General features: G+C 31.6%; 1 protein-coding gene across 2 annotated transcripts in view; it reads left to right on the top strand.

Moving 5' to 3' along the window:
• Positions 1–24,297, top strand: part of STAG1 (STAG1 cohesin complex component) — a 351,800-nt gene that overhangs the window by 197,818 nt on the left and 129,685 nt on the right. The window contains exons 6-7 of one of the 2 annotated variants that reach the window (XM_074214834.1): positions 908–984; positions 13,771–13,975. In XM_074214834.1, the coding sequence (XP_074070935.1) occupies positions 908–984; positions 13,771–13,975 (282 nt within the window). Of the gene's footprint in view, positions 1–907; positions 985–13,770; positions 13,976–17,110; positions 17,255–24,297 lie in introns of those variants that run through there. The other variant, XM_074214835.1, reaches the window with a different exon arrangement.

Raw genomic sequence — 24,297 nt, 5'->3', positions numbered from 1 at the left:
TCAGGAAAAATTTAATAAATATCTACCATATGCCACATATGTGTCCACACACACACACACACACACACAGTAAATATACTGTTATTTTAGTGGAGAAGGAACACCTAGTAACTTACAAATTCAGGAAAGGATCCCACCACCAAAGTGAAAAATTCTGTTTGTCATAGAATTTAAAATTAAGATTTAGAATATTATCTTGAATTTCTTTAGTTTGTTGTCCCCTTTTCATTTATCAATGTTTCTTGGCACTTAAACTTTTATGAAAATTCTTTGGGTTTCCTTATATAATTATTTCTAGTAGTTTCCCACTGATGGACTCTTAGACTAGTATCCATATTCTTTGAGTCAGGGGAAGATGAGGTGATCTTTCTTATATACAATTAATTATTCATTATGTAATGAAAATGAAATATGATAAACTAGGAAGACAGCCAACTTCTTTCTTTTTTAAAAAAGATCATAAAGAAGATCCTAGCCACTTTTCTTTTTTGAAGGACAATTTTAGAATAAAAGTGATAACATTACCCTATGAGATAGTGGCTAAATATGAAATTTTTAGTGTTAATGGATTGGTAAAAAAGTCTCTCAATAAAAATTGCAATCCTCATTCTTGGAATTTAAAAACAGATTTATTGATTTTTTTTGTTGCTTTGTTTTATTTATGTTATCTGGCATAGTAAGTATTAACATAAAGAACCTCTTGTGATTGGTCTAGCATAATCATTTTAAAAATAAAATTCTATGGTATAAATTTCCAGCAATACTTTTTGATGAATTAAAAATGTATCACTTAGAAATTCACTATTAACATTTTAAAGTTAATATTAAATTCAGTATTATAACAATTATTTTTAATGTTTTATTTCACTTGAGGTTGCTATATTGAAATAATTATGTCTCTTTGTAGGTACTGTAAGAATTGAGATGTTTAGGAATATGCAGAATGCAGAAATCATCAGAAAAATGACTGAAGAATTTGATGAGGTACAGCAAATTTATGTTTACTCAAATAACCTTGTCAAAATGAAAATATTTCTTGTGTGTATATGTAACATGTTTTTAAATTTTTTTTAACGCTAAATCTCTTTAATAGTCCACCTCTCTGTGAATAGCTTCATTTTAAGTATGAGTTTGATTTGACAAATTATGGAGCAATATTCTCAAGTACAAGAATGACTTGATTGCTTTGCTGCTATCGTTCATGCTATGTTGGGGCCAAGGTACTACAGTGTGTCCAACTTTGATCAGTGTGAGCTTGCAAGGCTCTACAACAAGTCGGGCACAAATAATCCATATGAACATTTCAAGTGAAGATCTCTCTGAATTTGCACATCTCACCTTCTCTGCAATTGTACTTCGCTCATAGAGCATGGTGCCTTCTTCACTGCAGTTATGTCAAGCTTAGTGTTATGTGTCTGTGTCTCCCTTGGTTCACAATTGATTCCAGAAACCTTGAGGGTTTCCTCATATCCCTTTTTCTGAGCTCTGTGTGAGCGCTTGCCTTGTGTATGTTATCCTTAAAATAGTCTTTTAGAAAAATGTATATTTGGCATTCACACAGCATGGTCAGTCCATTGGAGTTGCATTCTCTGCAGAAGTGTTTGAACTGAATGACTCCAGTAGACTTGTACTTTATAAGGAGGTAACTGAGAGAACCAATAATGGAATTGAGAAAGAGTATAGTATCACTGTCATCATCAAAACATTTTTAAAAAAAGGATGATAGTTTTGATGGAACTTACTTCAGAGATCATTTATTCCAGCTCATCCCTTTTATTTATTTATTTGTTTGTTTGTTTGTTTGTTTGTTCAGTCAGTCATTTATTTATTTATTTTTTAGGTTTTTGGCAGACAGATGGGGTTAAGTAGCTTGCCCAAGGCCACACAGCTAGGTAATTGGCCAGATTTGAACTCAAGTACTCCTGACTCCAGGGCCGGTGCTCTATCCACTGTGCCACCTAGCTGCCCCCATCAAAGCATTTTTAAATGAAAATTAAAAATTAGTAACTTAGCGAATTGAGAGTTTTAACTTTGCTATGAATATGCCATGGGGGCTTAGGGGGAATATAAAAGATCAGTGTAGCATGAGTTTATGATAATGATGATATTCATAAAATTTTATTCAAAAAACCATTTTGAGGGCAGCTAAGTGGTGCAGTAGATAGAGCACCAGACCTGGAGTCAGGAAGAGCTGAGTTCAAATTTGGCCTCAGGCACTTAATAATTGCCTAGCTTGGGTGACCTTGGGTAAGTCACTTAACTCCATTGAGTTAAATAAATAAAATTTTAAAAAATGAAAAATATTGTTTAAATAAAACTATTTTCTTGCTAAGATAAGTTATTTTTGAATTAATAATGGTGTTTATGATATAAATGCTTTTAAAAAATAAATATCATGTAAAATAACTGATAAGTACTTTTTTGTTAGTTTTAGTGAGACTATTTATTCTTGCTATTTCCAGTAAAAAGTTAATCATATTTGACTTATATTAAGTGGTTTCAACAAAACTGGACCCTCTTTACAAAATAATATGTTGGTTATTTATTGAGTAGGTTTACAGTACATATTTCAGCTTCAGCTTTTGGAATCTTTTATCCCCTAGCAGTGCTTCTGAATTATCACTAATGAACTATCATTAGTTGAAGAAAGTTGGAGGGTAGGAATATTCTACCTGTGATCCACAGGACATTAGGTTTATGCATAGACATGCAAAGTGTAGATTTTTGATGAGTTGTATGTAGTTTTTGGATGGGTATCTAATTGGCACAATGAATAGAATGTGGGGCCTTCCAGAGTCTGGAAAACCTCATCTTCCTGAGTTCAAATCTGACCTTGGACTCTTAGTACTAGCTTTTTGACCCTGTACAAGTCTCTGAACACTGATTTCTTCAATTTCCTCATCTGAAAATGAACTGGCGAACAAAATCGCAAGCCACTCCTTTATTTCTGCCAATGAAACCCCAAATTCACATTTTCTTTATGTACTATAGTCCATAGAGTCACAAAGATTTGGACATAACTTAGAGCTTTGTTGTTCACTCCTTGAGTTATGTCTGAGTCTTTGAACCGTCGTAAACCAATACCCTTCATTGGTTTTCTTGACAGAGATTGGAGAGATTTGCCATGTCTTTCTCTAGTAGATTGAAGCAAACAGGTTAAATGACTTACCCAGAGTCACATAATTAGTGTCTGAGATCAGATTTAAATTCTCATCTTTTTGTCTCCTAGTCCCAACATTCTATTTACTGAGCCACCTAGCTGCCTCCAAAAGTGTAGAGGCTCCATTGGCATTTAAGCCAAGTATATTCTGCTTACTATCCAGGCACTATAACCACTAGGCCATGAGTCCCCCATATCCTAGAGTTAGAATACCTTTTTAAGCATCTATAAACTATCAAAAATATTTTAATCACTATCAGCAGCTAAGTTTAGATGTGATAAAATTCATAGATCTGCTTGATGTTTGGCCAGCATTTTAAGTTCCTTTCATTGCAAGTGTTCTTGAAAAGCTAGGAAGTATTTTTCATGCATACATTGTATACATACATTTCACTATATCTATGATATAATTGTCAGGAAATTTCTACTGAGGAGACTTTAACCAATGTAGATTAGCAGTTGGCTTGTAACTTATTTTCAGTCTATATGTACAGTCACATGCATATCAAATTCCTCAATACACCATCACAACATTTTGAAAAACTTAGTATTTCTGTGAACATTTTCTTTAATCTTCATAAAGTATGGTAATGATCTCTTATTATGTTCATTCAAACCTGTTTTTTGGCATCTTGCCTATAGTTATATTAAGGTTTTACTGTAATTAAAGAATTGAATTTTTTTTTTGAATTTCATCATTCTGAATTTTGTTTACATTACATTTTTGTATACTTCGTCAACTTTTGACAACATCAAGTATATATTAGGAGTGTTGTGAACATTACTAAACTCTGGGAATACAAAAATTCAAATCCTGTACTGTGTTTTGTCCTTTTCCAACTTTGTATATTTCTTACATCTTGTTTTCCCCTACCTTCTTCATGTTGTACAATAACATCAGAGCCCAGAAATAGGGATGTAGACTTAATTACTAAAGAGTTGACAGCAAATTTATAGTCCTTCCTAAGCAACTTCTTTTTAATTGCATAGTGGCAGTCTGCCAAATTCACATTTAAATAATTGGTTTTCATGGTCATTTTTGTTACAGCATGGTAGAATCTGCAAAAAAAAAGTGATGAATAGATTTAATGATAAATTTAATTTTAATATTATATTTTAAATTCATGGTTAAAATTAATAACTGTTTTCAAGTCACATGATAGGCAGCTTCAGAACATCATCTATTTTGATTCAATTTGAACATTTCATATATATAGATATATAGATATACTGTGGCATCATAAAACCTGTACATTTTCTTCATCATTTCCTCAGAAAATTTGGACAATTTTAAGAAAATAATGGGAATCAGGTTGTCATAATGGCTTGAAAGGAAATCTTGGGATCTGAAAGACTTGATTCAAGTCCCACATTTGTCATAAAAATAGCTTTGTGACCCTGGACAAATTTACTTTGTTCTTAGAGCAGCCAGATAGTCTTTAAGATTGAAAGAATAAAGCTGTTGATATCTGCCTTGGAGAAAGGAATTATTTCCTTGATAGGAAGTCCTATGCCAGTGAAATCCATATTCCAGAAAATAAAAATGCTGACTTGCCCACTCTTAGTATTGTTGAGAAGTGAAATTTTTATTCTCAAACTTTAGGATCAGTAGATAAGGGCATGAAGTAGAAAGGTATATACAGGAAGGTTGATGTTAATGTTTCTTCTTAAAATTATCTTCAACAAGAAATCAGAGAGTGAAACTTGTCCAAGAAAATGGATTCCCCCTTTTTTTCAATACGTTATTTAAATTAGATTATAGAGATAGTGATTGGGAGGTCAGGGAGCATGGAGTTGCAGACCTAGAGTCAGGCTGACTCGTCTGAGTTTAAATCTGACCTTGAGTGCTTATTAGTTATATGATATTGGTTTAGTCATTTAAATCTGTTTACCTCAGTTTCTTCTAATGTAATGACTGGAGAAGGAAATGGCAAAACAGTCCAGGATTTTTTACCAAGGAAACCCCAATTGGACACAATTGAAATGACTGAACAGCAACAATAAATTTCTAGTTATATGTTCTATTTTCTAGAATTTCTGTAAACATTTCGAAACTCAGAAAATTTCTTTTTAGGGAAAACAATGTTCAATATTCATCATACAGTAATTGCTTTTGGTACCATAGTCATAGTTTGAAGAACGTGTCACAATTTATCCTTTGCCAGGATGTTGCCAGAAATTGAGGGAAAAGGAGTTAATATAAGACCTTCTTATGAGCAGAGATAGAAAATTAGATGTGATATTCGAGGTCATGTAGTCTAAACTTTTTCCTTTACAGATAATAAAAAGTACAAATGCATTTTCATCAAAAGTACTAATCCTCAAATTCCTTTTTTTGGATCCTAGTTAATATCATGATTCCCTAACTGCAGGAATGCTGTTGCAATTAGAAAATAATTTCCTCCATCTACCCTTTACTTATAGCACTTAGCTCAAGTGCTTCATTTTATTTGAAATATTTTGCACAATAAAAATTAAAAGCTTTGTATTTTCGTACAAAAAATGGAAATGAGACATTCCTTTTCAAGTTGTCAAGTTCTCCCTACTGTAGTTGTCATACAACTTGTGAATAGATACCCCCAAAATCCATTTCAGCAGGTCATTTTTGAGTTCCTACTATGAGCAAAGCTTTTGCAAATAAATACTAGGCATTAGAAATATAAAAATTAAAATTGGTTATATTTCCTGTCCACAAGACGTTTATTTATAGTCCAGCAAAGACACATGTGTATGAGAAATTATAATGCAAAATTTAAAAAGTCATTGCAACAATAATTCAACCAACATTAAATTTCAGGAACTCTGCCTCAAGGAGTTTCCAGTCTAAAGGGGAGTAAGGGAGGGAGAAGAGAAAATAAGAATTATCAAATGATAAAGTATGAAAGTCAAGGGACCTTTTTTTTCAAATTGCCCTGGTAAAAATATATAAAGGGAGAAAAAACATTTCCAGCTTGAGGAACCATACTATTTCCAGGAAGAATGGAAAGCTCACAAGGACAATTATATTTCAATTTTAACTTAAATACTTAAATGGATTTAGCATATCTTATATAAGGGCATTTCCTTTGGATGATACATATTTATAATAGTATTAGGCTTATCATTTATAAAATTTTATTCTTTTTTTTAAATAGCAGCTTCATTTCTGTATTTCCCCTGTAAGCCATCCCATGTAATAAAGCAGGGTGTTGCAAGTCGATAAGAGTGCTGGATCTGCAATCAGTGAGGGGTCCAAGTTCAAATTTTGCTTCAGATCCTTAGCTGCACTGACATTGGGCAGGTCATTTGAATTTTGTCTTCGTTTCCTCAGCTGTGAAATGAAGCTAATAATAATAATACCTACCCCTCAAGGTTGTTGTGAGGACTTGAGAAGATAAAAAGTTAAAAAAAGCATTTTGAACCTTTTAAATCACTGTATAAATGTTAGAAATTATTATTAGCTATTATTTTAATAGGAGGGAAAGCAGTTCACTCTAACTTTCTATACAGTTTGCCTTCTGACCTCATCTTTCAATATAAACTACAATGTTACCAGTGATCTCTCTCTAATTGCCTATTCTCATCCCTCTTCATTTTTATCTCTTTAGTCTTTGCAGCTGTCAAAAACCCTCTATTTTCTTGATCCTCTCTTCTCTCTAGGTTTTCAGGACATTTCTCACTCCTGATTTTTCTCCTTATTTAGTTACTGGTATTTATCTTCTTATCTGCTGATTGTTTTTCAAGGTCATACTCACTAATCATGATTTTTTTCTCTTCTTGCTTCATTCTACTTGGTGATCTCATTCTCCTCCCATTGTTTCAATTGTCATCTCAGTGTTGATGTCAAAACTATCTAAGCCTTACCACATTGCTGACATCTAGTCTTGCATCTCCTACTTATTAGGCATCTTGAATTCAGTGTCCTATAGACATCTTAAACTCAGCATGACCAAAACTGAACTCATTATTTCCTGCCCATACCACCCTCCTTTTTTCCTTACTTTTCTATTATTGTCAAGGGTACCAGTACCTTCCCCAGGTTTATACCTAAATATCCTTAATTCTCATTCTTGCACTACTTTGTTCAACCTGTTGCAAAGACCTGTCAGTTTTACCTTTGTTCATCTTTCAGGTAGTTTACCCTCTTTCCTTTGATAATTGCTACTACTACCCTGACACACCTCATTTTCTCATGCCAGAACAACTTCTGGTTGTTCTGCCTGCTACAAGGTCCACTTTGTGCTGTCCTTTACTCAGCTACCAATGTGATTTTCCTATAACTTATGTCCACCCATATCATCCCTTTCCTTAGTAAACTCCATAGGTTCCCTGTCATCTCCAGGATGAAATATAAAATCACTTCTGTTGTTCAATGTCTTGTTGAGCCTAACCTTTGTTCTAACTATTCAGTGATCTAACTACAAAAAAAGGATACTTACTGAGAAATGACATAAGGAGATGACATTTTAAAAGCTATGTTTTGGGCAGCTAGGTGGCGCAGTGGATAAAATCACCAGCCCTGGAGTCAGGAGTACCTGGGTTCAAATCTGGTCTCAGACACCTAATAATTACCTAGCTGTGTGGCCTTGGGCAAGCCACTTAACCCCATTTGCCTTGCAAAAAACCTAAAAAAAAGGCTGTTTTCTCAGAAGGCTTCAAAATAGGATCCTTGAAAATGCTGCACATATTACTAAATATGATCTAACCACTTTCTCATTTTTATTAATTTCTCAAACCAGCATTCTGATCTTTAGTGCAAAATGGTAAACGCTATCTTTTCCTCTCACTATTCCCCTATCCCAATACAAACACTTATTCTATAGACCTTTTCTCCTAAACCCTCATGAAACTCTACTACTCTTTTCCTTTTTTCCTCCCTGTTTGCTAGTTCTCAAAGCACCACTGAATCTTGACTCCAATTTCCTGTTTGTTTGTTTGGGGGGTTTTTGCAAGGTAGTGGAGTTAAGTGACTTGCCTAAGGTTACACAACTAGGTAATTATTAAATGTCTGAATCTGGATTTGAACTCAGGTCCTCCTGACCCAAGAGCCAGTGCTCCATCTCCACAACACTACCTAGCTGCCCTTCCTGACTAGGATTTTGATCCTCCATTTCACAAAATTTCAAGATTTTAAGGACCTTGCCTATCATCTGTCTTTAGATATTTGCAAGGCAAATAGGGTTAACTGGCTTGCCCAAGGCCCCACTGCTAGGTAATTATTAAGTGGCTAGTTCTCTATCCACTGCCTGCCCCTGTCATCTGTCTTAAGAATTTTTTTCTATAGCATCTCCAACAAGTTGTCAAACAACTTTCATTTGAAAGGTTCTATTGAGGATAGGCAGACCCATCCCAAAGCAAGCCATTATATTTTTGAATATCTATAATTTTTAGGAAGGGTTTTCCTTATACTGAACCTAAATTTGTCTCACACAACACTGTTACCTCATTTAAAAATTAGTTCTATTCTATGACATTTCTAATAAAAAAAATGTAACAACCTTTCATGAGTTTTGCTTCACTTCTGTACCTGTTACCCAGGACTTGGCTCCATAATATTACTAAGCCTCTGAGCAACACTGTTCTTTTGTTGATCCAAAGAAAAGAATACTCTTTATTGTGAGATGCTTTTCTCTTTTTCATTCTTTATAGAATTATCTTATCCTTTTTCTTCCCAAGCTCTTATGACTAGGACTTTCATCTTCTATTTCTTCTCTCATATCTCCTAAACATACCATTCTATCTTTTACTCATTTTGCATTGTATATTCTCTTCCTTGGGGTATTTATCCTCAAGATTGCATATTTAAGGTGACAGCACTTATTTGGTGAACCTTGTTCCTAATTTATCATGCTATCCTTTCCTCTCCCTCAGGACATTAAGATCTATTGTAAAGCAAGAAAAGAAAGTTTTCTACCAATTGATTAATTACATTAATACCTTCTCCTAAGTGAATTTCTGGCAAGGGATAGTTTGATGCTAGTCTATCAAGGAAACTTACTGTAGTTATACCTCCAAGCACTCTGTGAAAAGAATCATAATTTGCCATAATCACAGATGAAAAAGGAGTCTCTCAATAAGGTGAGAGAAGACTCTTCACTTCAAAGAATTTTTTCTCAGTTATTTGCTTCTACCTGCAGATGTTAAGTTAAGTATATTAAGATCAGGTTTTTGCCTTTCTTGTGGAAAAGAATCCCCTTCATCACTAAATACTTTCTTAATGTATCTTTTAACAAAAGCTCTGAGTCTCTGAGAGGAAACTGTGATTGTGATACCAAACATAATAGCATCCAAACCCTTATTCCTTAGTCCTTATTTGTAAATGCTTCTCCTTAGTAACCCTGTGCATCAGACAATGCAAGCAGGATTTGTCCCTGAAGAAAACTGAGACTCTGGGAAGACATGATTTTTCCCAGTTTTTTATACTAATTGGCAGAATTTGGACTACTCATTGGTTGAGGTCAGTGTTCTTTCCACCTGGCCCCACTGTATAATAATTAACTTCTGTTTCCCAAATTCTTTAAGTTCCTTGTTATCAATTATCTAGATTTCTCAACTCTTCCAGCACTTCAGAATTATTTCCAACCACCTACAATGTGATTTACCACTTATTTCTCCAAAAGTAATGGCTTCTCAGGAACCTTCCCTGACTGGGTCTTCTGAATCCAAAAAGCCTCTGTAAAAAACATGGGATCTAAAGTCTAATTGATCCTGTAGTTCAGTTATGATAGATGATCTGGTCAACTTAAATGCTACATCAATAGCAATTGTAGAAGAATGAATCAGATTCAACGAGTGATTCAACAACAATAGCTAGCATTTATAAAAATTTTTTTGATGTTTCCCTTTTTTAAAAACATGGTCAAAAGTTGCTGTAGTACCTGTGTGCCGCCCCCCCCCCAGAAGCCTTCCTATATAACAGGTAGTTTAAAGAAAAATAAGCAAAACTGATCAGTACAGTATACCTCTCACTTTTGCAAAGGGCTAGAGATATCTTTTCTTTGGAGCTCTACCTAATTTTTTTTCCAATTCTGCAACAATCTTTTTGATGAAGTTTTTTTGAAATTTTTTCATTTATAATTAATATAGTCATTTTATTTTCATGACTTCACTCTGCAATAGTTCATATATATATATATATATATGTCTATCTTTCTATGCTACTCTGTAGTCATCATTTTTTACATCTCTTATAATAGCATAGTACTATTCTTTTTTTTAGGTTTTTGCAAAGCAAATAGGGTTAAGTGGTTTGCCTAAGGCCACACAGCTAGGTAATTATTAAGTGTCTAAGGCCAGATTTGAACTCAGGTACTCCTGACTCCAGGGCCAGTGCTCTATCCACTGCGCCACCCAGCCACCCCAGCATAGTACTATTCTATTACATATAATTTTTTAGCCAACCCCCAATCAGGAGATATCTACTTTCCACTTTCTTTGCTACCTCAAAACTTGCTGATGGTATTTTATAAGGATTTTCTTCTTTTTGATGACCACCTTATGGTTTAAGCCAAATAATGGCATCTCTTTTAAAAGGTATAGACATTTTAGTTCCTTTATTTGAATAATACCACATTGCTTTCCATAATCATTGTTCCAATTTATAGCTCACCAAAAATACACCCTAGATTCCTTATCTTTCTGTGACCCCTACAATATTTACTGTTCCCATCTTTGTTTTCTTTGCCAGTTTGCAAGGTAAGGGATAAAATTTCAAGTTTGTTTTGACTCACATTTCTTTTACTAGTAATTTGGAGTATTCATCAAATATTGTTTTGGATAGTTTTTTCTGTTCTCTTATCTATTGGGGAATGACTTTTGGTCTATACAGATGTTGGATCTTTTTACATCTTAGATGAAAAAGGCTTACCAGAAAAATTTAATGCAAAAATATTTTCCCATCAGACCCCTTCCTTCTTATTCTAGATACAGTAATTTTATTTGTTCAAAAGCTTTCAGTTTAATGTAATTTAAGTTATGTATTATATGTTTTGTAATTGTCTCTGTCTTTTGTTTAGTTAAAAATGTCTTTTACCTGTAATTGTGAAGGGTATATGATCCACTTCTCTTAAAATTTTTTGTGGTGTGCTCTTTAATATTAAGATCATGTATCTATTTATCCATAAAATAGGGATTCATGTATTGGGTCTAAGCTTAATTTCTTCTATCCTGCATTTTAGTTATCCCAATGGTTTTTATTAAATAGGGTATTCTTTCTAATTTATGTTTTCTGTTTTCTTGAACTCTTAGTTGTTGAATTCCATTTTTTTTCTCATTCTCCCATGTCTGCTGTTTTTCCTTGTTTAACCTCATTTTTTAACTAGTGCCAAATGGTTTTTATGGCTATAGTTTAGCCACTAGTTGTGCCAGTTCTTCCTGCCACCCGCCCCAATCCTGCCTCTTTTTATTATTTCCCTTGCTATTTAATTTTCCAAATTAATTTTATTAATATTTTAATGTTAATATTTTACTAGGTTTTTATTGAGTGATATAGCCCTAAAACTTTAAATTAAATTTGATAGTTTTGTCATTGCTATAATATTGGGATCGCTGAGTCAAGAGAACTTAATATTCTTCCAGTAATTAAGTTGTTTTTTGTTTCCATTGGAAGCATATTGTAATTGAATCTTTGGTGTATTGATCATCATAGTTTATACATTCTTTATTTATAAGAAATGAGAATTCCCTTTTTTGATGACTTTACAAGAGACTTTTATATATATATATATATATATATATATATATATATATAGTTATATAGAAATGCTGTTAATTTTTGAGGATTTTTTTAAGTCTACCTCTTAATTATTGCTGATTTCCTTAGGATTTATAATTTCTATTAGGACCAACTAGTGAATAGGCCAGGTCTAAAATAAAAGTTAAAAAAAAAACACCTGATTTCATGTCTGGCATTAGACACATGGATATGTCTTGTAATCTCTGTTTGCCTCAGCTTCCTCCTCTGTAAAATGGGGGTAGTTAATAGCAGCTAACTCCCAGGGTTATTGTGAAGATCTTATGAGATAATAATTATAAAGTTTTTAGCACAGTGCTGGTACTGTTGTTGTTGTTGCAATATTGATAATAAACATCCTTGATTTACCCCTGAGCTCACTGGAAAGGCTTCTAACTTTTCTCCATTACATATATTTGCTTTCAGTTTTAAGTACTTGTTATTAAGGGGAAAAAATCTATGATCTCTAATATTTTTCATTGAAATCAGTTTTGACTTTTTAACAAGAACAATTTTTTACAATATAATTTTTATTTAACATTCTAATATTTTATACTTTCATGGTTATCTTAAATTGAATTATCTTTTTGGTAATTAATAATAAGATAATAAATGCTCATGATTAATATGAATTTATATGCTTAGCTGTGCTTTTATTTCAGTTGATGAAATTGAAACAATATAATAAAAATGATAATAATATCTAAATTAAGTTATTCAGTCCTATGCCAGTCAAACTACCAATGAACTCTTTATGTAACTAAGGGGAGAAAATAATAATTCGTTTGAAGGAACTGATAAAAAGTGAAATGGGCAGAACCAGAAGAATGTTTTATATATAGCAACAATGTAAAACCAACTTAGAAAAACTTACATTCTGATTAATGCAGTTACAACCTACAATTCCAGAAGATCGAAGAATAATGTGTGCTATGTAGCTTATTACAGAAAGATGATTGACTCATAATGGGCCATAAAATTTTGTATACAACTGATATGAGTATTGCTTTCCTTGATTATTCATATTACTTTTAAGATTTTTTTCTTTTGTTCTCTAGATTGAGGATAGGTGAGTATTAAAAAAAGAAAAGTTAGACATTGACAGTATTAGAAAATCCCTTTTCTCTTAATGAGCATTCACAGGCTATAACTTCAGTCATTGAAATAGCTAACATTTACTAAATAATTGTTAACTATAAGTATGATATTGTGCTTGATGGTATTAATGATTATATGAAGATATGAAATGCAAAATTTTGTTATAAGAGATACATTATATATCATCTGTAACTTTTCTTGGCAACTAAGTTTATTAAATTCTGTTCCTGATTTAACATAAATAAATATATATGCCCAAAAAAATTGTTAGAAGGGACTTCTTCATGTATGTCTGAAAAAGATGAGTGCTTACAAATTACTTTTGATCGTTATTATCTTTATGACTTGGAGAAATCTCTTTAAATCTATGAGACTCAGTTTTTTCATTTGTAAGATGAACAGTCTTTGGCCCAATGATTTCCTGAAGTTCTTTCCATATTTATACTGGAAAGGCATTCATGTTATACTTTTACTCTGTATATCTCTCTGCAGTTTATATGTATATATGTGTGTGTGTGTGTGTTTCTGTGTGTGTATAAAATTTTTTTGAGTGAATCATCAAATATAATACCTGAAAGCATAATAAAGTTTTCCTGCTAATCCCTTATTATCTTCTTTATTCTTGATGGTTTTATGAATCCTAATGTTGTAATTGTTATTCCTATTTCTTTTTAGTTCACAATAAGTTTAATAAATTGCAGTAGGTAAAGAGAATGCTGCCCTTACAAGGAGACAAAAATATTTTAGAGCAAGGTTTAATGCCACACATTTTAATATAATTTGATTTTTTTTTCTCTTGTAGGATAGTGGTGATTATCCCCTAACTATGCCTGGACCTCAGTGGAAAAAATTTCGCTCAAACTTTTGTGAATTTATTGGAGTCCTGATTCGACAGTGTCAATATAGCATAATATATGATGAGTATATGATGGATACAGTTATTTCCCTTTTGACTGGTTTATCAGATTCCCAAGTCCGAGCTTTTAGGCATACAAGTACCTTGGCTGGTGAGTAAGCTTGATTTTTTTTTTTTAGCATTTTCTTATTAAATTAATTTCTTACAACTAAATTTATTATGAAATAACCATTGTGCCAATGGATGGAAATATAACATGGTTTATTTTCTTTATTATAATGAATTATTTTGCTCACTATAATTTTATATGAATCTCAAAACTTTTTAATATACTTTTAAGTGAATGCTCTTTGTAGACCATTCACACTTCACAGCAATGACTACAAAAATCCTCTATAAATACAATCATTTTCCCATGTTTGTTTCATACCCAAAATCATATTGGGAAGCTACTTAAGAGTTTTTTTATGCCATTTTTTAGGAACTCAACTAATCAGGTTGCTAATTTAGAAGTATTTTTAAATTAATATGTATTTATTTCTTCAATGTGTAGTACAGTTTCAAGTCTTGGCACATTGTCATCATATTTATATAGTTATCACAATTTTTTAATCATATTCAAGCTAGAGCTGCACAAATACTCTTATTTTTTATACATAGGAAAATGTTCATTTATCAATTGGCTGTTTCTGATATAGAAAGAAGCAATTATTTTCACTTGTTAAACTTGTTGTTTTGACATACACATTCATTGACAAATACACTCATTACTTTTTCTGTTTTTATAATAACCAAATGCTTCCATTTAACCTTCCATGTATCACTGACCTTTTGTTCCAAAATGTAGAATTATCCTATTCACCAAATGCAATTTTTCTGAAAAGCATTTGAGGATAAGGGGAAGGAACCACCATCTATCAAATCACATTCATTCTTTTAGCTTGTTCCAAATTAATTTGAAATAAAATACTAATTATTAGTGATTTAATTTCAATTTATCTGCCACTTAATTCTTTTATATTCTGTCTGATTGCTTGTGGACTTTAGCCAGTTTGTACAACTGACATAATACTACCAAATCCTTTTTTATACTTTAATTTTTTCTTAGATCATTTTAGATTCCAAATCACATTAGCATGAATCTCCTTTGGAGATATCAGTGCAAATCCTGTCTCTGACACTTACTATGTGTTTTAAATATTCTTAAATATTTCACAGTCAGATTTCTTGTCTGTAAAATAAAGATAGATATATTCTAAGGTTCTTGTGAGGAAGGTTGCTTTTTAAATATTAATGAACTGTAGGAATATGTAAGGTGATCTATTAAGAATATATTACCCCTAAGGATAAAGTTACTTAAGGGAAAATGCAGTGGAATAATTTAACTAACTCATTCATGTGGTGCTTTACTGTTTAAATCAAAATGCTTTCTTTACAGTTATGGTGTGAGATAGGTAATACATATATTATTATCATTATCTTATTTAAACAAGATAATTCAAGTATAAAGTAAGTTACAGATTTGCACATGATCAAATAGCTAGTAAGTGGTAGAACCAGAATTCAAATCCAGATATCCTGACTCCATCTTAATGACATTTTGGATTATAGTTGAAATGTTAGAAAAGAGCCATAACCCTTAGACTAAAAGAGGAAAAGATGTCTTTTGTCCATTTATTAGTTCTCTAATTCAAATTTCTTTTTTAATTTTTTGTTTTAAAAGTTTAAAATGTTTTTTATATCTTTGATCTAATTCAAAAACAACCATTAGTTTTTAAGTATATAGCACCATTTTCTTATCTGAAGATTTCCCCTTTCTGTTTTAATAATTACTATTTTGATTAATGTGATCATTTTCCATTTCATTTCCACTTTCTCTTTCAGAATGTTTTTCTGAGCATTTCTATTCCTTTTCGTTTTGTCATTACATACTGTACAACTTAACTGGAAGTCACTTTTCTATTAACCTCAGTCATTTTGAACACAATCAAGAACCTGCACTTAGTCAGCCATTTTCTTCTTGGCAAGTGCTTTGAGACCTTACTCGCAGTGTTCTCTGACTCTTATTTGTACATCATTCTGACAACTTTTATAATTTGGTTTCTCAGCCCTAAAATTATTAAAAATAGAAATGTAAAACAGTGAGAGCTATGAAAAAGAGTTCAACTATCACAACAATGGATAAAGTAGAAAAACTATAACAAGATGACACAAAAGAAAACCAGCTTGACATACTTTTTTTCCCTTTATTTTTAAAAGCAGGTCACTAAGAATCCATTTCCTCAAATTGCAAATAGGTCCAGCAAAAAGAAGTTTGTGTTATTAATGGCAATACTATGTTACGGACAATATGTCATTAATATTCCTAATGATCAAATCCAAATCATCAAGCAATTACTAACTTAAATGCAATATACTCTGTAACAAATAAGGAAAAGTAAAAACGATAATATTACAAAATCATTCAAAATTTTGCAAGAAGAAAATGTTTTTGTTCCTTAATGTAAGAATCTTCAGATATTTGAAAAATGCTAAATAAATGAAGTGTTGTACGTCTGTATTCCCTTCTTACTTTATGCTCATAATTTCTCATCATTATTTTCGATAATTTTCTATTTTAGCTTATCCACTTCACAATTTTCAACCATTTTCCCTTCTTTTTAAAGTTTTAAAGTCTTTTTCAGTTCCTTTTTTCTTCACATTACATTTATTTTGATTAGGGTTCCCATTCTGTTTCCTTTGCCTCCAAAATTAGTCCTTCTCAGCTACCTAAAATTTCACTATTCTCTTCCCCTACATACTTCATCTTTTTTACCATGTAACATTATCCAGGACTACCTTGAACTTCCTTTCCCATCATCTTTTACTTTCTCAATAGTTAGGTTCACTTATTAATTAGACCAAACAATCAAACATCAAGGAAGAATGAATAAATTATTGTTTTTAATGTTTAGACAGCCGTTTTCAATATTGGTTTCTTTTGCAACTGTCATGTAAATTTAAAGCCACTATTATTCCCATCACTGGATGGTCATTGTCCATCTCCTAAAGAAAATTTTCAGGAAATGTGGGACATATTGCTATCATGGGGTATGTCACCTCTTAAAACAAGGACTCAAAGGACTAAATGAGAATTTAATTCCTGATTGTACAACTAGACTCTTCAGGATTTGGGGATCTCATCTTTGTCCTGTCCTTTGTTATTTTATAGTGTTGTGGCCTTGGGTAGATGAAGAGATAATCGTTTTTATTCACTTTGCAGGACGAGTCTTGGGGACTAGATAAAATGGGCAGGAACATTTAATCCTCTGCTTCACTGACTATGTGCATGGAAAGTAACAAGGCAGTTATGGCCAGATATGGTTATCGTCTTTGGAATAAAATGCTCCTTGACATTGCTTATATCTTAGATGAGAAGAGAGACAATCAGGTTAGTTATCTTGTTAGGGTACAGTTATGGTGAAGATTTCCTTCAGAGCTTCTGAAGTTATCTATGGCATCATGTTTAGAGTGGTCATATAAGTAGTAGTTTTAATATGTGTTCCAATTTTCCCTTGTTTTCTTTTGATTAATTAAAGAATTTGTCCCTTTGCTTAGTGTTTATTCATTTCAGTCATTTATACATTGTTACCTTTGTAAATATCAACTTTTCAATAATATTGTTTAGAGCTTTTCATCATCCTTTATAAGTTAGTTCATTTTTTCCCTCCTTCTGACTAATATTCTTTGAACTCTCATAATATTTTATCATTCTTCTGCTAAAGTTGTATTTTAACTGTGTAGAAGTAGTTCCAATATGGCTACTCCATAGTTTGTGAAAAGACATGTTCATTGTCCATCTGAAAGTAACTTGTATTTAACTTATTTTGAATGCCATACTGTTCCATAAGTGCTTATTTATTAGTCATGTTACTAATTTTTTACTTTTATTTGTTCTTTTGCCATTGTGATTTTCTATCCATCAAGTAATGATTCTTAATATAATTATATTTAGTCCTTTTCCTGTTTTAAAATAATTTAAAGAACAGTTTGTTTGATTTCTGCTTTTATAGGCTTTCTATGTTTCTCAACATGTAATCTACAGGGTTTTTAAAACTAAACTTGTTATTGTTATTGAATAGGATTATACAGTAATATCACCATCACCCCACATACATTTATCCCTATGAATTTGTTCCAGTTTTTTTGAGGGAGAGTTTGTGTTTGTGCACATGTGCATATGGGCGTGTCTATGTATACATATATATGTATACACAGGCACACATATATGTAGTTTTTAAAGATGGTAAGCACACACATACACTTATATACATGTATTATCTATGAGAAATTTTCCAAAATGATTAAATGTTCAGAAAAAAAATATTGAAAAACAATTTTGTCATTTGCTTTACTCTTTGCTTTCCTGTCAGCTTTCAATGTGTGTGATTGCAGAATTTTCTATTCCTTTATAATTTTAATTAATTTATATGTAACTTTCACAAGACAATGTATATAATGTACTTTTCAAAGCTTAATTATAGAAAATATCATGCTTTATTTTACTAATTTTTAAAAATCAAAAGCTTTTAATTGTTACGGAAATTCTTTTGCAAAAGAAATATTTCTCATTTGCCATTATTCTTGTTGTCCTATATCTATATTCCACATACTGTCTTGCAGAATGTTTTCTTGCTAAACTGATTATCACTTAATAGATGGTAACTTTCAGGACTGTAGTAATGTTTTTCCCCCCCAATATTCAGATTCTTCCCACTTCTCTATGATTCACAAGAAATTCATTCTGTCAGACTTACTCTCCCTAGATCCCCAAAAGGAACTGATAGATAAGAATATGTATTATAATCATGTTTTTGTTTTATTCTTCTGAGCTACATAAGTAAATAGGAATATGTGACTTAGAATTATTGGATAAAGAAGCATCTAATTCAGTAATTAATAATACATGATTATCAGCCCAGAGGCATGAAAAAAATTGTGTACATGAATGTTATTTTAACATTTTCTTCTGATGTAAATAATAAATACTGTCAAATTAGGATGGACAAAAACTTGGAAAATAGTCTGATTTCAAGATAACCTTTGAACTGTAATTTTTTGTTCAATTCTAAATAACTCATAATTATTACTATATTCATTTCTGTTACTTTTTCATCATACCACCTTCCTATCTTATCCCACTCAGTTGATATATAACTTTTGTCTTTTCTTTACATGTCATTTCACTAGTTCAAGTATTTATATGACTGTTTTGTCTTCTTCCTAAAGAAATTTCAACTCATTCTCCCTTTTTTCTGTTGATAACTCTGTTTCTTAGTTTCCAATCTCTAATTGTTTAGTTTGGACAATTTTCCATACCTTTTATTCAAAAAAAATTACCTTTGATACTTTGTTCATAGTGCCCAAACTAACAAAATCAGTGATACATTTGTTGGTCCAACCAGCACCAGTATATAATAGTTACTAATTTAAATTTAAATAATCTACAAAATTTGAATATTCCCCCTTACTCTTCCCTTCATCTTTTCTCTTATCTTCCTGCCAAATTCATTGTTCTCCCCAATTCCCATGTTCAAGTTTAGTTTTGGGATGTTTTTGAGAGGAAAGGCAGAGCAGAGTAAATGCATCTTCATTAACTTTGGAATGTTTTACTAAAAATATGAATTAGTACTCTCCAAATGTGTTCAGACTGGCAGATATTTTTTTAAATTACTTTCAAAGCTTCTATATGAAAGCCATCATATAATGTGTATGCTTGTTCTTTATTTTCCTTGTATTCAAACAAAGAAATTTGAACAATTTTTTAATATCTGGCCTCTTAAAAAGGAGCCTTATTCTGCCCAAACTGAACTTCATCTCTCCTACCAACTCTCCAATTTGATGTCAAATATCAAAAATAATCTTCTGACAAGTACTTTAAATGCAAATAAGAATTCTGATTGTTTTATGAATGTCTATCTTTATATGCCTTGCCAAATATTTAATCTAGCTTACATTTTTACTACAGGTTTAATTTTACTTAGGATAAATATTACTTTCTTTGGGAATGTATTCTGTGTACTTCAGACCATCCTGAACTTCCTTTAACATACTGAAAAAATAATCTTTGGCTATTTATAAAGGGAAAGCAGTAAAGTATAAATGAAACAATTTTTATTTTGTTTGAATGTTGGATCAGCATAAAAGTTATTCCTCCATATGAAAATTCTTAAAGACTTTTATGCTTCTCCAAAGATGAAAAATGATATCATGTGAAAGACAGTCCTTTGGTTGTATCTGGAAGATTATAGTAGAATCCTCAAATTAAAAGTTGGAATAGAGAACTGACCTGACCATAAAGAGTTATCTAATTGCATGTCTTCTTTTAGGAATAACAGTATATAAGACTTTAAAGTCACTCACATTTTCTTATGAACCAGTTCATTTTCTTGACCTTAAATTATAGTCAATAGAACTTTATTGTAAAATTTATTAGTTATTAGTTATCACAGTGGATTATATTTTTAATCCTGGCTGGTCACTGACTTCATATATATATTTGTTGCTATGTAATACAAACATAGATTTAGTGAAAAAGCTTGAGCTGTTTGATCCTCCTTAAGCATCTGAGCCATAAAAAGTTTGACCCATTTGACTTTGACTTGCTTAATTAAGTATTGATTGCCTTCATTACTCTTCCCTTTCTCTTCTGTTTTGTCTTTTCCTTCTTTGAGATCTATCTAAACCATTTTTACAGTCCATAGATCAAGTCTCATGACTTGACATCTTAACAAATGAATCAACTGGTGAATAAAGGGAAATATATGCATGTCAACTCTTTGCTCACACTTTTATTTCTTTAAGGAACAGGCCAAATGTCTAAATCTTAGAAATTTTCTCCATTTCTCTGGATGTGGGTATCATATAGATATGTATAAACAAAATCAAATCTATAAGTATCATTTAAATATTTAAATTGTACTTTTGACTAACCTTGTTACCTCAGGTTTTTCACTAAGTATTTCTGATAAATCCTTTTGCCTAGTTAAATTTTATAAAATTCTAAATTTTCTGGTATTTGAACCTCTGGTTCTGAATTGTATATTCTAAATATTCTATGCATTTAGAGAAAATCTCATGATAAGTTTATAAACTTGATAGAGTTATAGTGTCTGAATGGTAGTATAGTTATGTTTTTTCCTGTAACTTGTTGAATAATGCCCAAAGAATATATTAATAAAAAAGCTGAGGTTGTCTTGGAAGGCAGAAACTAATAACTTGTTATAAGGATTTGTTTGGGGGCCTAAGTAAAAGTTAGAGTGTGCGCTTATCAGATTTGCATATTGTACAAATCTTTTAGCAGTAACTGATAGTAGAATAGAGATTTAAAATTATCTAGATGTGTCAGCTAGGTGTTGAAGTGGATAGAGCACCGACCCTGGAGTCAGGAGTACCTGAGTTCAAATCTGGCCTCAGACATTTAAAAATTACCTAGTTGTGTGGCCTTGGGCAAGCCACTTAAGCCCAATTTGCCTTGGAAAAACCTAATTAAAAAAAAATTAACTAGACAATGAAAACTAACATGTCCAAAAGTAAAATTTAATGGACACAATTATAAAATCCTATATTTAAATTTAAAAACTTATTGTATATTTTCATATTGGGGTGATCTGACTTAACAACAGTTCATCTGAAAAAAAGTTTTAATGTCAAGTCTGATATGAGCCAATTATTTATTAGAACTTTTTAAAGAAAAAGCTAACATAATTTTGAATTATATTAATAGAAGTATTAAAAACACATTATAGACATATGTGTGTTATATTATTTTTCTGTCTGGGTGTCACCTTTTGAGAAAATCAGTGACAAACTAGAGAATTTCACATTGGATGAAGGTCTGAAAATCCAGTCATATGAAGAATAATTAAAGGAGTTTTTGGTATTTAGGCAGGAAAAGTCCAAAGTGAGATCATGATAAATATAATCTACAACAGTATATTAGACTGTCTTATTAAGATGTTAGTTCTGGAGCAGCTAGGTGGCACAGTGGATAGAGCACTGGCCCTGGAATCGGTAGTACCTGAGTTCAAATCTGGCTATCATATTTCATCATCTTTATATCCCAAGCACCTAGTACAGTGTCCCTGCATATAGCAGACTAAATAAATTATTAAATTATTAAATTATTTTAAAGAATAAAACTCTACTATTGAATTTCAGCAGTCTAGTCAGGCTATACTGAGGGTTCTCACTTGAGGAGCAGCTGACCTCTGGATTCTCTCCTGTGAGCCCTTGCACTTAGGTTCTGACCCGCAGCCTTTATGCCAAGATCCCAATAAGTGAACTTAGCAGTATGAAGCACTAGGAAGATTTAGTATGCCCTGATTTCTCTCCTAGGGTTGACCTTGACTAGTGCTGTGATGTTAAACAAATCCTGAAACATCTCTCTAGGCCTCTTTGTTTCTTCCTAACTCTTAAGAGCCATTATCCATTGAACCTTATTTTAGGTGTCATCTCTTAAATTATTAATCCTACCCTCTAGCTGTAAATTATTGTTCTAATTATTAATGAGTTAACCTATAGCTATAAATCATTCTAAACAAAAAGATAAATTTGATGATCACTTGTTTAACTATTGGTTTTGATATAGTATAAAGTCATCTTTGGAATGCTACAGGTCACTTGTTTCAGTCCTAAATTTCCCCCTTCTGTTGAGAATAAATAATACAATTTACTGTAACAAAACTGGGAAGATTTTTAATAATTTTTAAAACATTTTAATAATAATGTGTCAATGTACAATTGTTTTTAATCCTCTGCAGTTTACATAGAATTGAGAATGTATATTTTTGTAGCACTAGTCATTTCTTCATACACATGATTAAGTAATGTGCTGTCTGGTACATAGTTTACACTTTATAAATGCAAAAAAATAAAAAAAAGATTAGATGACCTCTGGTCTCTCCCAACTCTAAATCAGTGTCCTATATAAATAAAATAAAAACAGGCAGTCAGGTAATGATGAATTATAGAATGCAGGGATACATAAGTGAAAGTGCTTAATGTAGAAGTGAATTTAAATGGTGATATGCTCAAATCCTGTGCCAAAACATTCTTTTGCGTATATAGGATTCACAAGATGGTACTGGAGTGATACTTGCGTAGCACCCTATCTTTCCTACCATTTGCTTACTGGAATATAAATTTTTGTAGACTGCATTATCGTTGGAATGCCTTTATGAAGAAAACCTTTTAACAAGTTTAAATGGAGAAGATTCCAATGCTATACCCACACCTTTTTTAAAATGAATTTTTTTGCTGTAGTAAATAGAAGGGTATTATGTTTGCTCACTTAAAGGAAAAGTCCAAACAAAAACTTTTTTCAAACACTATTTTAAAAAATTGTACTCTTTCTTCTGGGGAAAAAGGAGAGAAAGGAAAAATGGAAATATTCTGTAAATGAGAATGTTATTTTCAAAACAATAACACATGAACATGTAAATATTACCTTGGTTTATTCATCTTTCTATTACTTTCACTATATAAAATATTAGTAAAATATATCTTTGAAATTATTTCTATTGGGGGGCAGGGTTGGGGAGAAATAGGAAAAAATACTTCTTGTGTGTTGGTCCTTAGAGGTCAAGTGACTCATGTAGACACAGCAAATTATCAATTTTGTTACTATGTGAATTACCAGGTCTAAATTTTAACCAGTAATGTGATGATAGTTCACAAGTTAATTCATGGCACATCAGGGAACCCTGAAGTATTAATATAGCTTGAGAATGTACAGCTTCAGTTAGAAGGTTAGGCTCCATGACTTTTTATTTTTTAGTAATAGCTAAAATCAAGGAGATCTATTAAGTACCTTTCTACTAAGTAAAAGGTGTTTAAAATTAAAACCATACCTGCCAAATTCATGTTTCAGGTCCTTATCAGGTCCTACCTGTCATCTACCCTATGGGATATTTCATAATGATTTTTCTGTGCTATATATTTAAATTTAAAAATAACATGTACCATAATGAAATGATCAAAAGCATATAAAATCTACTAAAATCATTAAAGTGTGCAGTTTAAAAATATTATCATAACCAAATTAATACTTTTAAGTAAATAGATTATTAAAAAAGAACTGGGGAAGTATCTATTTTCAGATTTTTAAATCAGCCATATTTATCTTGTTCAAGAGTTAAGGAAATCCTTGCCACAACAGTTGGGGATTCTCATTCTTATGGGAAGAAAAATAAATATAAAATAATTTTATGCATTTTTAAGGTACTGTTGCATTAGAACTATTGGAGAAAGCGTGCTTTAGTAAGAATGCTTGATTAAAAAGTTTATGCTTAATGTTTTCTTTTTTTTCTCCTAACATCAGAAAAATAAAGTATAGGTATCAGTAATACTTGAGTAAATGATAGTGGTTTGGTATTCAATGAGAACAACTGCAGGTTTGTGTTTTGCAGAGGGAAATAAGAGATAAGTTATGGA

This window comes from Macrotis lagotis, chromosome 1 (assembly GCF_037893015.1).
Source record: "Macrotis lagotis isolate mMagLag1 chromosome 1, bilby.v1.9.chrom.fasta, whole genome shotgun sequence".
Lineage (NCBI taxonomy): Eukaryota > Metazoa > Chordata > Mammalia > Peramelemorphia > Peramelidae > Macrotis > Macrotis lagotis.
This window is presented reverse-complemented; position numbering and strand designations above follow the sequence as displayed.